Below are 14889 nucleotides of genomic sequence, written 5' to 3' on the forward strand. Positions count from 1 at the left end.
AGAATAATGAGCTCAGGTTTTTTAGGCATTTTAATGATAGGTACCTCGGTGATGTTCTTTCGACTCATACATCCAGAAGCTGGAATATCCTTTTAGAGGTGTGAAGAACGAAACCCAGAGAGTAAGCCATAGTCCTAAGTTTATACGCCCAGGCTGTGGGTGAAGCAGTCTTTTGGTGATCCATCCACTATGAACACAGATCAGAGGATGGAGAAACCAGAGGTCTAGACTGAAGACCTGGCAATCTTGGAATCACCAGATTCTGTCAGCAGCAACAGTGAACTGTTTCGTGCCTTAACACAAAGTTCTGGAGACAGACACCATCAACTAAAGATTTCACAACGGACCCACAGGAGTGGAAAGTAAATGATTAAAGAATGTAGGTATCCGAGTTCCTTTCAAATCCCGATACTTTATCTTCTATTTACAGAGATGAAAGTACACAAAAATGGTTAATAGTTAAGCAGTTTTATATGTGCATCCTCTCTTTTTGGTAGAGGAAAGCCACTTTGGTAGTGCCAGTGAGAATCATCCACAATGATTTCTCCAGCGCTCATCTTGTTCTCCAGTTTTCTCTGCCATGTGGCTGTTGCCGGACGGAGTAAGTACTCTTCGCTTTTTGCAAAAATAATTGATATATCCAACCCCCTGGCATATGCTGGGGATCACTAATGATAACTTGAGTTCTCTTTAGGGTGGATTCCGGAGAAACTGGATTAATACTTATTTTTTAACGTTGCCATGTTTAAAGTTCCTCCGGAAGATCCTTAGACAATTGAAGCCTCAGTGTGCTGACCTGTACAATGGGAATAACAACAGTACCCTTCAAAGGGTGGTTGAGATTAGATGAGATATGACACAGGAGTTGGTAGAGTTCCTTTTGGAAAGCATTCACGAGTTTTAATTTCTATGCCAGCTGAACTTAAAAATGCACCTCTAGATTTCTTAACCAACTGCTTCGTGCTCTGTTTCAGCCTGCCCCAAGCCAGATGATTTACCGTTTGCCACAGTTACCCCCTTAAAAACATCCTATGATCCAGGGGAGCAGATAATGTACTTCTGCAAGCCGGGCTATGTGTCCCGCGGAGGGATGAGACGGTTTACCTGCCCCCTCACCGGAATCTGGCCCATCAACACGCTGAGATGTACACGTAAGTCAGCGCCTTGTGCACATTCTCTCCCCTCCCTCCAATTCTGGACATTGTGGGCAGATAACCTACCTTACCATGCTCCGTGTGTGGAAGGCCAGCAGAGCTGTGGGGGAGAGGGGAGGCTTGTGAAGAAACAAGAGGGCCCGAGGGCTTCTCCATGGGAGAGGAGACCAAGGGAGGTAGGTACTATTTAGAGAAGGAGAGACAAACTTAGCATAGAGCTGGGAGAGACGTGTAAAAGAGACCTGGCATGACCGAAGGAGAGGGAGACTCTGCAGAAGTGAAAAAAGAAGTACAGCTACTCTGAAGTTGAAACAGATGCCAAGGAGACTCTTGAAAATAAAACATGAAGAATCATCGTATCTCAGGACTTTGCCTCAAAATGAAAACAGAATGAAAAGTTACTGAAATGTCAATAAATTTTATCTAAATTATGTATATACTAGAGGCCCAATGCATGAAATTTGTGCAAGGGGCTCAGCCCCCGCCCGCCGCTGTGGCCACCTCTGCCTCGGCCCTCCTAGCCCCAGCTTCGTCCGGAAGGTCATCCGGAAGGACATCTGGTCTAATTAGCATATTATGCTTTTATTGTTATAGATTACATGTGATATTTATAGTGAAGTATAAATATACTACAGATTAGTCTAAGTTAATAATATAACATAAATTATATACGTTGATGTTTCATTGTTGCTTTATGGTAGATAGTTGCTTTTATTCATCCTCAAAATTGGGTTCTGTGATATCAAGCTGGCATTATTTTTACAGTCAAATATTGAGCGATCAACCAGAGGATTTCTGGCAATTGTATGTGGAAATTAAGCACTAAAAATAACTATATGGACCTATCTAGCTTCTGGTTATTTTAATCATAGGGACTGACTTCTGTGAACATTATACATGTCCATACAAGTGGTTTTAATATACTCTTTGATGAAAAAAGACCAAACAATATATTTTTAAAAAATATGTTTTTATTGATTTTAGAGAAAGAGGAAGGGAGAGGGAGAGAGAGAGAAACATCAATGGATGACTGCCTCCTGCATACCCCTTACTGGGGATTGAGCCATACCCCGGGCATGTGCCCTGACCAGGAGTTGAACCAGCAACCTCTTGGTGCATGGAATGACAACCAACTGAGCCACACTGGCCAGGGCAAGACCAACAGAATTTTTAATGAAAAACCACTATAACATCATTTGGGAATTTTTAAATTTAAATTGGCCATAACTCTGGAACACTACCAATTTCATTTTTCAAGTTATTTTCTGTGTATATTTTTGTATTATTATAGAGAGCAGATATCATTTTGTGTTTTCCTATTTTCATTAGCATGTCAGAAACATTGACTATGCCTCTATGATCTTCATAATCAATATTTTATTGGCTGCATTATATACAGTTGATTTATCATCATTCATTAACACAATACCCTGATCATGAACTTTTAGGCTGTTTGGTTTTTGTTATTAGAGGTAGCTATGTAATGAACACATTAATGCATACATCGTTTGACTTATTTTAGTTATTTTCTTAGAATAGTTACCAGTAGAGTTATTGGATCAAAGGATAGAAAGGAGTTTATATATTTTTATTTTAATACAAAATTCTATAAATAGATATTTACCTTTTTATCTTTAAATCACAGCCAGAGTGTGTCCTTTTGCTGGAATCTTAGAAAATGGAGCTGTACGCTATACAACTTTTGAATATCCGAACACAATCAGTTTTTCTTGTAACAACGGGTAAGGACTTCTGAGTGACTGAATAGCTAATAGATGAAGCACATTTCTATGCCCTTAAGTTAAACATCAAGACTGGACCATAATTTATTTCTAGCCTTGGGCTTGCTGAATACAAATTACTAAATACACAATGGTGTTGAGGGTGGGTAAGGGGTGGAGAATATGATAATTACTGAAATATATCCAATTTTGGGGTGCTTCTGATTAGTTACTTATCTGAGGATGTACATTGAAATTATTGAAACTAGATGGTAATTCCTTATAATTTCTGGCCCAAATCTTAGCACGAGGATTAAAATATTTTAGGAATTAGATTTGGGCTTTAGTTATGAGGCTAACTTGATTGACTGACCTGGTAGTCTCTAGAGAATTCTGAGGCAAAGGGTGGGAGTATGATGATGTGGGACATAGTTCTCTTCATTCTCAGAACAGCACAACATCCCCAGGTAGAAAGCACTGTGGCTGGTAAAATAACTCATCTGCCTTCTGAGCAAAGACACCACTGGTGATGTTGGCAATAGCAAGTTGGCTGCAATGCAGTCGGGCAAAACCTTACTGAGGAAGGGGGTTGGAGATTAAGACATACTGTGTGTGAAAGAGAAATGCAGTCCTTTCTTCTGAAGCACAAGTTATTTGTAGGTCTGCTGACAAGCAACATTAACAAAATTGGCTTCCAGGACAGAAGGTTACATTTTCAATGAAAATAGACTGCATTGGCATTTTGATTGTTTAATTTCTTTTTAATTTTTAAATTACAGTTGGCATACAATATTATAATAGTTTCAGGTGTAAAACAACGTGATTAGACATTTATATGACTTACGCAGCGATCACCCTGTTAGATGGCATAGTTTTTACACATTCCTGTTAATATGCTCTGAGAAAAGGAATAGTAGAGATTACTCAGTTTGATTCATGTTGTGATCCTGAAGAAATAAAACGGTTTTTGTTGTTGTTGTTGTTGTTTTGTTTTTTTGCTTCACATAAGAATCAGTTAGTTTATCCAGCTGGCTGAAGATGAGGGATTTGGGGTTTGGATTCTACACTCACCAGCTATGGAACCTTCCCATTCTTTGGTGATTCACCGGCAGCGTTAGGCTGGAGACTTGAGCCTTAGATGTGTGTTAAGCTCTTCAGGAAAACCACATAATGGGAACGAAGTCAACAGTGTTCATCTAAAGCAATGCACAAGGGAGAAGACATTCGAGAAGCTCTCGATGGATTCCCTTCCAGTTTGATGGATTACAGTTTTCCTTTCGCAGGTTTTTTCTGAATGGAACTAAATCTGCTCAATGCACTGAGGAGGGAATATGGAGTCCGAACCTCCCTGTGTGTTCCCGTGAGTCTGTGGGGCCCAGTTACGGGGAGGGTGACCAGTAGGTTTGCCTGGGACTTTTCTGGTTTCAGCACTATAAGCCTCATGAAAATGATAGTTCTTTCTTTTTTCAGCTGTAAACTGCCCTCCACCACCCACACCTAAATTTGCGGTACTTAGCGCTTATGAGCCATTGGCTGGAAACAGATCAGTCTACGGAAAGCAGGCGGTCTTTAAATGCCTGCCCAACTACGCCATGTTTGGAAATGACACCGCTACCTGCACAGCACATGGAAACTGGACTCAGTTACCAGAATGCAGGGGTAAGTGCAAAGAGAAGAGAAAACGATTAGGATAATGCAATTCCCATTTTTGAAAACTACTGAACATTCCGCTATGGGTGTTTCAGTGACCTTGTTTGGCATTGGTGGTAAGTGGTGAGCATAGCTGCCTTCCAGATGACCGTGTTCAACAAACGCTTGTTGGCTTCTACCATGTACCAGGCGGGGTGCTAGGTGTTCGGGATACCAGATGTATGAGACCTGGCTTCTGACCTCAGGGGAAGTCTATACAATGCAATGAACTCTCTGGAGCTGCCTGGGAAAGCTTTCTAAGGGAGGGGCTTGGAGGATGAGTGGATAATGAGGGGAAGGCATGCCACACAGAGGGCAGGATGTGGAAAGCCTGGAAGGCGTGAAAGAACAGGGTGTGTGCACAGACAGCGGGATATTGTGGCGGGGCTGGTGAAGAGAAGCCTGGCTTAAACTGGGGTGTCTCAGGAGATGAAGGTAAAGAAAAAACACTGGGTTGCAGTCATATTGTTACCTGCTTTTACCTACATGTAAGAATCACAAAAAAATATTTGATTTTAAGGACTTATGCAGACTCTTCCTCCTTGAATTTGACCTCACGTCACCATCTTTACATTTGTCAGTTGTATAACCAGTAGACAGATAGAAGTGATCATGCTGACGAGGATTATACTAAGGACCGTTAACGTCTCCTGTAGTGGATATTTTAGGTATTTGTTGAATGATTCAAAACTCAAGTGCTTTTTAGCATGGGGAAACTATTAGTAAAAATACCTAGAACCTTTTGGGGGCCTTAACTCTAGGCTAGGCACTGGTCTCTTGCTTTGTATATGTCATCTCAATTAACTCTACCAAGTCCTAAGCAGTAGGTACTTAAAAAATATTTTTTCCAACCCTTTACCTAGATGTAGCAACTATCAACGTGTTGTGACATTCTCATTCTCCGCCCCCTCCAGACACTTTTTCCCCTGAACTATCTGAAAATAAGTGGTACACATCATGACACTTACCCATAATACTTCAGCATAAATGTCCTAGGAACAAGGACATTCTCCTATATTATCACTGTACCCAAGACATTTAACATGTTTTGAAGTATTAACAACAAGCATTTAAACAATTGTAAGAATACTAGAGGCCTGGTGCACTGGTGGGGTCCCTCGGCCTGGCCTGCAGGGATCAGGCCAAAACCAGCTCTCTGACATCCCCCAAAGGGTCCCAGATTATGAGAGGGCAGTTCTCGGGTGACGCACCCCAGAATCGGGCTCCCTCCTCTCTGGTTCCGGGTGTGTCACCCAAGAACCACTGCTGCCAAGTCACTGCAGCTCAGCAGCTCCTGCGTTGAGCGTCCGCCCCCTGGTGGTCATTGCTAATGGGGGGTGTGGTCGATCTTTTGGTAAAGGATCTCTTTCCTTCTGGAATTAGTGAGCTACCTGTGGGTCATACTTGACAACTGTGTGGATATGCACTCTCTAGGCGTCATTTTTGCATCCACCGATGATCCAATTATGACATTGGTGGTTTCAAAATGATGACATTCTAATTCTTTCTTTCCTTCTATATTGATTAGCTGGCATTCTTCTACAGAGAAGAGCTTTTCTCTTCCACGGACTGTTAATTTTAGTATTATTATAGACTCAGATTCTTTCTCATTTGATGTGTGGAAGAGCCAACACTGAGTCCATCAGTCCAACTCTGAAGTCTGTCCTTTAAACTACCTCAATACTCTCCCTCCCAGGAGCTCTGTGCTCCTGGCTCCGCCCTTGCTCTCTTGTATTCTGGTGACTTGGGGTACGGGGTTGGGGCTCTGCTGTTGGGGCCTTAAGAAGGCCTGGAAGCAGCACCATTTTTCTCCTTCATATTTTGTGCTGCCTTCTTATATAGTCTGAAGACAATCATGAGAATTAGATTTAACATTTAAAACCCAACTAATGGTGTGCTGGTGTGCATGAAGGGAGTCTTTGTGTTTTAATTTCATGGTTTGTTGATGAAAAGAAACTGTTTTTTTTCTTCTTTCAAACTCACCATCTTAGACTGCGTAGAGATGAAATTCACAACAAATAATGCCTTATGATTATGTGAAAGCCCAAAGAACTTGGTAACTCATTTATATAGTTTCAAAGTGGTTTTGTTTCTTTAAAAAAAAATATCCAGGTTCCCATGAGTATAAGATAAGGCAGACAGAATTAAGCACCAAGGTACCTGTAAATTTCATTCCAGTCACAGGAACACCCAGTGATCAATGGTATAAGGGATATTAGAATGTAACTGCATATTCCATGACTACTGGACAACATTACTACTTATACTAATATGTCTTGTTAAATGAACTTTTTAGAAGTAAAATGCCCATTCCCAATAAGACCAGACAATGGATTTGTCAACTATCCTGCAAAAGAAGCACTTAGTTACAAGGATAAAGCCACCTATGGTTGCCATGATACCTATGTCTTGGATGGCCCAGAAGAAGTAGAATGCAACAAATTCGGAAACTGGTCTGCACAACCAAGTTGCAAAGGTATGAAATATGGGTGAGGTCTTAAAAATGTCTGTGAATCTATCCAGTGGGTCACCCTTACTTGCCCCTTGCTTGTTCCAATCATTTTCTACTTATTGCTCAGACTAGCTTCACAGCTATTGGTGTGTGAAAGACTCACAGGTGCATGGGCAGCTTCATGCTTAGCAAGCTCATTTGAAATTAAAGTGTATGAAATAAACAGATCTTTCATGAGCCTTGATAGTATGGTGTAAGAGTGTGTGGGCTTCCTATAATGCTTTGAAGTCTTTGCCTATGAACATTCGTTTCTGCTTGGTTCTGGTTGAGCTTCTTCTCACTGTTGCAAAAGCCAACCACACAGTTGAGCTACTTCAAGGGAAAAGGGGGCTTATAAGTGGGAAACAGGCAATTAGAGGGACATTGAAGAACAGGAAATGAAACACAACCATTCCTCCTGAGAACTGGAGCTGAGATTCAGGAATAATTGCCACCTTTTTTTTTCATCTCTCAATGGCTTTCTCGCATCTCCATGTTTCTCTGCTTATTCACCTTGAACTTGCCTGGACTCTACATCAGGACCTCTCAACTAAAGGACTCATTACTAATGCATCTTTTTCCTGGGACACTCATTTGGGTTAGGTGTCTATCCTTGATACGGTCAGTGGTATGCTTATGCAGAGAACCACAACCTAGCACTATATATCTGCTCAGGTTGCTGTGGGCTGAATAGTGTAAGCAAAAAAGGGAATTAGGCAGGGCAGGCAAAATAACATATGGCCAGTGTCTTAGGTTGTGGTACTTTAGAAGCAGAACCGGAAACAGGGATTTGAGTGCAGTTGCTTTATTAAGTGAGTGTGTCAGGAGAAAGAGAGTGAGGCAGGTAGGATGGAGTAGGACACTGGTTCTCACACTTCACTGTGCATCAGAATCCCACAGAGTTTCTGACGCGGTAGATCTGGGCTAGGAGCTGAGAATTTGCATTTCTACCAGCTTCCCAGGTGTTGCTGATACTGTGGATCCAATTAACTTTTGAACAAGTATGTGGTCTCAGCAAGAGTCTAGCTTCAGTTCCATCTCCTTGGGAGCTCTGGACCATGAATTCTACCCCCGAGTTGATCCCACCAAGAGGCAGGAGAACCTGCTTTTTGTATCTCCTTGTCAGTTAGTCATGGGCTATCGGCTGTTCCCTTCTCTGACCCTGGGGTTGGAGACTGGTTTGCATTACCTCCTGGGAGAGGTGGCATCCTTAAGGCTGAAGGCAAATTTTCAGAGAAAGGAGCGTTTGTGAGCTGTAATCAGCCAACCCTCACAGTGGCTGATGAGTGGGTGCATTAGCTCAATAAATGGGTTCTGAGTGGGCCAGCGTGATCTTGCACGCAATGGTGGTATCTGGTAAAAGCCCCTGTTCACCAAAGCCTAGAATCTGCTGCTTTTGCTCTGACCTTCTTGTGTGGCTACTGCAGGGGAAGAAAAGGCCACCTTGGAACCCATGACTAATGGTTCTATTGGTAAAAAAAAAACAAAAAAAACAAAAACCCTGCTATTAGGAATGATATTGATGTTATTCAGTGTATACAGTCTTGGACTCTTCTTGTCTTGAGCAATTCATTTCAGATGTACTCATCTACAAGCTCAAAGGCTACATTCTCTTTAAGAAAGACTAATAGAACTCCTAAGTCTTAACTCCAAATATTGTCTCTTTCAGCATCTTGTAAAGTGTCTGTTAAAAAAGCTACTGTGATATTCGAAGGAGAGAGAGTGAAGATCCAAGAAAAATTTAAGAACGGGATGCTGCATGGGCAGAAGGTTTCCTTCTTCTGCAAAAATAAGGAAAAGAAGTGCAGTTACACCGAGGACGCTCAGTGCATCGACGGCACCTTTGAGGTCCCCGCCTGCTTCAAGGGTAAGTCAAACGCGGGAACTTTTAGCCAGGACTCCCGTGTGCCCCTCACCACAGTTACTACTTTTATTACACAGAGACCATAAGAAGCCACGCCACTATGGTCACTGGACTTTTAAAAAGAGATGGGGACAGGAGGCGTAGTGAGATGAAAGATGCATTCGGTTTCTTTACTTGAATAAACATATTTTTCTTTTCAATTCTTTTCCTTAATACTCGGGGTTGTGGCTTTATTTGATGAATATTGAGGTGAATTATGCCCATCTTGTATAATTCCAAATTAAGCTTGAATAGCTGATAATAATAATGATGATAATAATACTGGTAATGATAATGTAATGTTTGCCACCTCTCGGTCCCAAATTAAACTCACCCCAATTTACAAAGTGACTTATGGCAAAGGTCATTGGTTTATACATCTTATTACATTTCCCCCACTTCCTTCAGCAATTCCTAGAGTTTAAAAAGGATCCATGGGAGCATAATAGTCACCAGAGCAAAATATTTTAAGGAAGATAATTATGTCTGTGTGAGATAAAAACGTGTACAATGGCCAGCATTTAGAGCTTCCAACCTTGTAAGATTTCAGGTTTAGGGTTTAAATATCTTTGTTGTATGAAGGAAGGACCAGCAGAGATTGACGCTGTTGTTGGCTCTAGTCTAGAAATGGCCCAAGCACGTGGACAGCCCTGTACCAGCAGGCCGGAGAGAACAGCGTTGGGAGCAGGTGTAGGGAAGAGGAGAGAGGTCTGAGAAGTGGCCAGTTCGAGAGACAGAGGGAATGATAACTAGTAGATAATATCCACCTCATAGGTTTGATGATTAGAAATGTCATGCATGACATTCAATACGAAGTGCTCAACCAGTCACAGTTATTATCATTACAAAGAGTTAGAAATGCACTGAATACATTGTTGTGTGTGTGTTTTCTAAAAAAACACTTTAAAATTGATTTTAGAGAGAGGAAGGGAGAGAGAAAAACATTGATTGCTGCCTCCCGCATGCCCCCTACAGGGGATTGAGCCCATAACCCGGGTATGTGCTCTGGCCAGAAATGGTCAGACCTCTTGGTGCTTGTGACAACGCCCAACCAACTGAGCCACACGGGCCAGCGCAAATCATTGCTCTTCACAACACAGCAGAGCGCTGGTGAGATGTTAAATACCCAACTGACAAAGCACCACGAGCCTGATACAAATCAGTACAAAAAAATAAAGGTTAGAAGAGGAAAATTAACAAACAAACAAACAAACAGGGCTTTGTCCAGATATTCCTTCAGGCCAGTCTCCCTTCCAGCCTTGAGACAGATGCTGCACGGTTAGTGCATTGGAGAATAAATAAAAGGATGATTCTTTTCCAAATTTTAATCTTGACTCTCAGAGTGATAGAACCTTTTATTTTCTCTCCTGGAAATGACCACCTTATCATTTCCCTGATGCTTTTTCATGTCACAGAAACCTCATGCTCAATGGTTTTGTTCATTTAATTCAATTTATTCTACACGTTTATAAAATGTACTTGATTTGTCTTAGCCACTTAACACATTTAAGAAATGGTTGTTTCTCACAGAATGTTTATCCCCCCCCCCCCCCCCCCCAAACAGAACACAGTTCCCTGGCCTTCTGGAAAACGGATGCCTGGGATGTCAAGCCATGCTAAACTGGTCTGCCTTCAGATTCAAACTTCAGCGTCATGTCTGTGTTTGTCCAAGAAACCTAATGGAAGTGGAAAAAATAAAGTGACTGAATGTATGGCCTTAGCCATTGCATCATTACTCCTAAGGGGCTTAGTTTTGGTTTTATTATCTGCTTCAGAACCCCAATATTTGGAATATCATCATTTTGTGGCTGTGAAATGCACAGTGTAAGCAATTATGTGGGTAACCCAGTTCCTTTCCCCTAAATCTACCCTCAAATGCTTTCACCTAAAACAACTACAATTCAGTATTTTTCATAAAATGGTCCACAGACCCCCACATCAGTATCACCTGGTACTTATAACAAAGAAAAAATGCTGTACCCAGAATTTGTGAAGATGGTCCAAAAATCTACACTGATGACATAGTCCCCATATGATTCTTTTGAGAAGCATGGCCATGAAGGAATCAGCATGGGCTACCAGTTTAGAAGAACTGGATTTGAACCTAGGAGTCTGCTTTACAAAATCCCTAGAAAAATCTCTCCTCAGCCACTAAAATTCCGTGATCCAGCACGACGTTGCTCCTTTGTTCGTATTCAATTCCCCTGCCCTTTTCTCCTTCTGTAGTACATGGTGGCAAAACCTGGCTCTCGCTGCCTTCCCTCTGCCTGTGCCAGAGCATCTGAATGTTGCTGGAAAAGAGAAAAGAAAACCTCATAACCGGCTAATAGGCCCCACTTTCAATTCACCAACACACACATTACATAAGCCCTCGGCTCTGCCCAGAAATCCTACCGTGTTTCTTTAGACGGTTCACTCCCCTCCACCCGAAGGTGGCTGTTTCTCTTCTCAATGCCCCTCAAGCCATCTTCTCTCTCCTCACTCTCAACCACTGGCCTTGCTTCTCATTTCACTGAGAAAATAGAAAAGACCCTTTAAAAAAAAATCTTGACCCTACCAAATCCATCATCTTATCAGTATCTGTACCAGGCACTCTGCTCTCCATATTGTTAGGATGGATGAACCCTGAGACCCCATATCTCTCCCCCCAACCCTCTTTTCTGGATTTCCTCCCTTAGCACAAAGTTTTCTTTTCTGTTTTTTTTTGTTAATCTTCACCCAAGGATATTTTTTCCATTAATTTTTATAGAGACTGAAAGGGAGTGAGGAGAAAGGAGAGAGAGAGAGAGAGAGAGAGAGAGAGAGAGAGAGAGAGAGAGAGAGAGAGACATGTGAGAGGGACACATTGACTGGTTGCCTCCCACATGCACCCCAAAAGGGAATGGGGAGTGAACCTGCAACCCAGGTACGTGCCCTTGACCGGGAATTGAACCCAGGACCGTTTGGTGCGCAGGCCGACACTCTAACCACTGGGAAACACCGGCCAGGAAACAGTTTTCTTTAATTTGTCACATAGTAATTAAAGAACCACTGTTTTCTTTAACTTGTCACATATTAATTTTAAAGGACCTCTTCCTCATCCCCCCAACATCTCTAGGAATGCAAGGGCAGCAGTAAAGACTTATAGCATTGCCCCCCCCCCCCCCGTCCCTGGGAGGGAACCAAGGGGGCTGGTCACAGGGAGACCAGTGAAGGTAAGTAATGAAGATTTCTTTCGGCATCTGGTGGGTGGTAACTGGGAGCCTCCCTAATACAGCCCGAGCTCCAGGCCTTTTGCTCAGTCTCTGCGGGCTCTTCTGTAGAAGTCCACACTGGGCTTCCCTCTTCTTTCACAATTGCCGTTACCTGCTCGGACCCACTGAGACATATGAATACAGAATGTTTGAGGCCCTGTAGCCCAGCCCACACCTGATGAATGAACAGGCTCAATGGGGATTTTTAAACTTAAGTGTTTATTACCTATGACCTGTATTAGGGGTATAACCACCAGGGCAGGGGATCAGTCAGAATGGATTGCGACCATGGACTGGAGGGTTGAGGGTCGAGGGGTCAGGGCTGGAGGCCCTCGATGTACCAGGCGTTACCCTTGAGTTGTTAGATGTGGGAAAATGGAGGAGGGGGGCCTTCTGGGAAGAGCTGGTAGCCTTGTTGTGGTTGGCACTCAGAGTGCCTGGGCAACAGCTATCTACCAACTGGTGCGAAAGCTTTTCAATATTTTAACTCACGGAATGCCTTGCCACACCTGCTTTCAAGAAGGATTGGGGAAAAAACAAAAAACAAAACGAGGGATTGGGGACAACATTGTTGGAAGAATGTAAACATCATAAAAATAACCACACACACCAAAACCAAAATAAAACAAGCACACAGATTTTGTCATTTCATTGTTATACCATCTTTTTATGACTTAATTTTTTAAAGCAGTTTTAGGTTTACAACAAAATTGAGAGGAAGGAAGATATACTCACTGCCCAAACACATCCATAACCCCCTCCCTTCATGATCAACATCACTTTTCAGAGTGATACTTTTTAAAATTTTTTTAACCAAAGATGAGCCTACACGGACACATCATAATCACCCAAAGTTCATAGTTTACCTTAGGATTCTTTCTTGGTGTTGTACTTCCTATGGATCTGGACAAATATATGACACATATCCATCATTATAGAGAATTTTCATTGCCCTAAAAACCCTCTGTGATCTGCCTACGCATTCCTCCTCCAGCCTTGAAACCACTGGTCTTTTTACTGTCTCTGTAGTTTTGCCTTTTCCAGAATCTCATGTCCTTGGATCCAACGGCATGCAGCCTTTTCCGATGGGTTTCTTTCACTTAGGAACATGCATTTAACTTTCCCCCACGTCTTTTCACGGCTGACAGCTCATTTCTTAGCGCAGAATAATATTCCATTGTCTGGATGTAGCAGTTTGTTTATTACCCATGCACTTACTGGAGGACATCTTGGCTGCTTCCAAGTTTGGGCAAACATGAATGAAGCTGCTATAAACATCCGCGTGCAGGTTTTTTGTCTGAACACAAGTTTCCAACTCCTTTGGGTGAATACTGAGGAGCATAATTGCGGGTGCCATGGTAAGAGTAGGCTTGTTTGTTTATTGAGCTACAGTTGACTTACAGCATTGTATTAGCTCCAGGTGTACAACATAATGATTTGAGGCGTGCATGCGTTGTGAGATGATCACCACAATAAGTCTACTTAACATCCATCACCTCATATAGTTCCACTTTTTTCCCCCTCGTAATGAGAACTTTTAGGGTCCACTCTCTTAGCAACTTTTAAATATACAACAGTATTAGCTGTCGTCACCATGCCGACGTTACATCCCCAGGAGTGAGGTGTTTTGTAACTGGAACTTGGTACCTTTTGACCACTTTCACCCAGTGCACCCAGGCTATGTTTCGTTTTGTAAGAAACCACCAAGCTGTCTTCCAAAACGGTGGGACCATTTTGCATTCCACCTCGCCTGCATCGGCATTTGTTGTCGGCGTTCTGGTTTGGGCCATTCTAATGTGGTTGTCTCTTGTTGCTTTAATTTGCATTTTCCTGATGACCTAATGACACAGAGCATCTTTTCATTGTTTAGTTGACACCTGTATATTTTCTTTGGTGAGGTGTCTGTTGAGACCTTTGGCCCACTTTTAAGGTCAGGTTGCTTATTTCCTTCTTAAGTTTGAGGAGTCCTTCATATATTTTGAATAACAGTCCTTTATCAGGCATTGTCATTTGCAAGGATTTTCATCCTGTCTTCTCATTCTCTTGACGTTGTTGTTTGCAATGCAAAGATCGGCTGACTATATTTATGGGAGTCTTTTTCTGGGTTTCTGTTCTGTTCCATTGGTCTGTCTGTTCTTTTGCCAGGACCACACCATCTCGATTACTGTAGCATTATGTCTGTTATTTGGAAATACCAGGTGTTCAGAATGCTAAAAGCTCCCAAGCCCAGCGCTCCTATATTAAACCTACAGCACCCCCCACATCCCCCTCCCTCATACCCCAGCCTATTCCACAAAGAAGCTCCTGGAATATGGCAAGTCGGTTGAAGATGGCTTTTTGTACCATGTTATTCATTGGAAGGCATCTCAGGCTGCTGGATAGACTTGGATCCCTGAAAAAAAAGTAATCAGAGTAGACTTTGGCGCTTAGGCCACAGTACTGATTCCTCTAATGATATTTTCACAGAAAAAAAAAAATCTGCTATTTTTGCAATCTGAAGAGGCAATTTGGATTAGAGGAGCCAGCCCGTTAGTAGAAACTTCCCACTTTCTGCCCCTCTATTTAGTGATTATGTGGCCCATTTAGTCCCATAAGTAAACTCTCTTTTCCAAAATGTTTTTTCTTAAACTTTTAGATCACCAAGTTGACTTTTATAAAAATTCAGCTATACCCACCCTCCCTAGCCACAGGCTTCAGG

At 42.2% G+C, this 14889-nt stretch overlaps 1 protein-coding gene across 1 annotated transcript; it reads left to right on the forward strand.

The window, feature by feature from the left end:
* Positions 1-476: 476 nt before the first annotated feature.
* On the forward strand, positions 477-10678 carry APOH (apolipoprotein H). The gene is made up of 8 exons (XM_059670058.1): positions 477-601; positions 975-1151; positions 2800-2896; positions 4159-4235; positions 4346-4534; positions 6861-7040; positions 8725-8922; positions 10523-10678. Exons 1-8 carry the CDS (start codon positions 538-540, stop codon positions 10576-10578), a joined length of 1038 nt encoding a protein of 345 aa, XP_059526041.1. The 5' UTR covers positions 477-537; the 3' UTR covers positions 10579-10678.
* Positions 10679-14889: the final 4211 nt, after the last annotated feature.

This window comes from Myotis daubentonii, chromosome 16 (genome assembly GCF_963259705.1).
Source record: "Myotis daubentonii chromosome 16, mMyoDau2.1, whole genome shotgun sequence".
Classification (NCBI taxonomy): Eukaryota; Metazoa; Chordata; class Mammalia; order Chiroptera; family Vespertilionidae; genus Myotis; species Myotis daubentonii.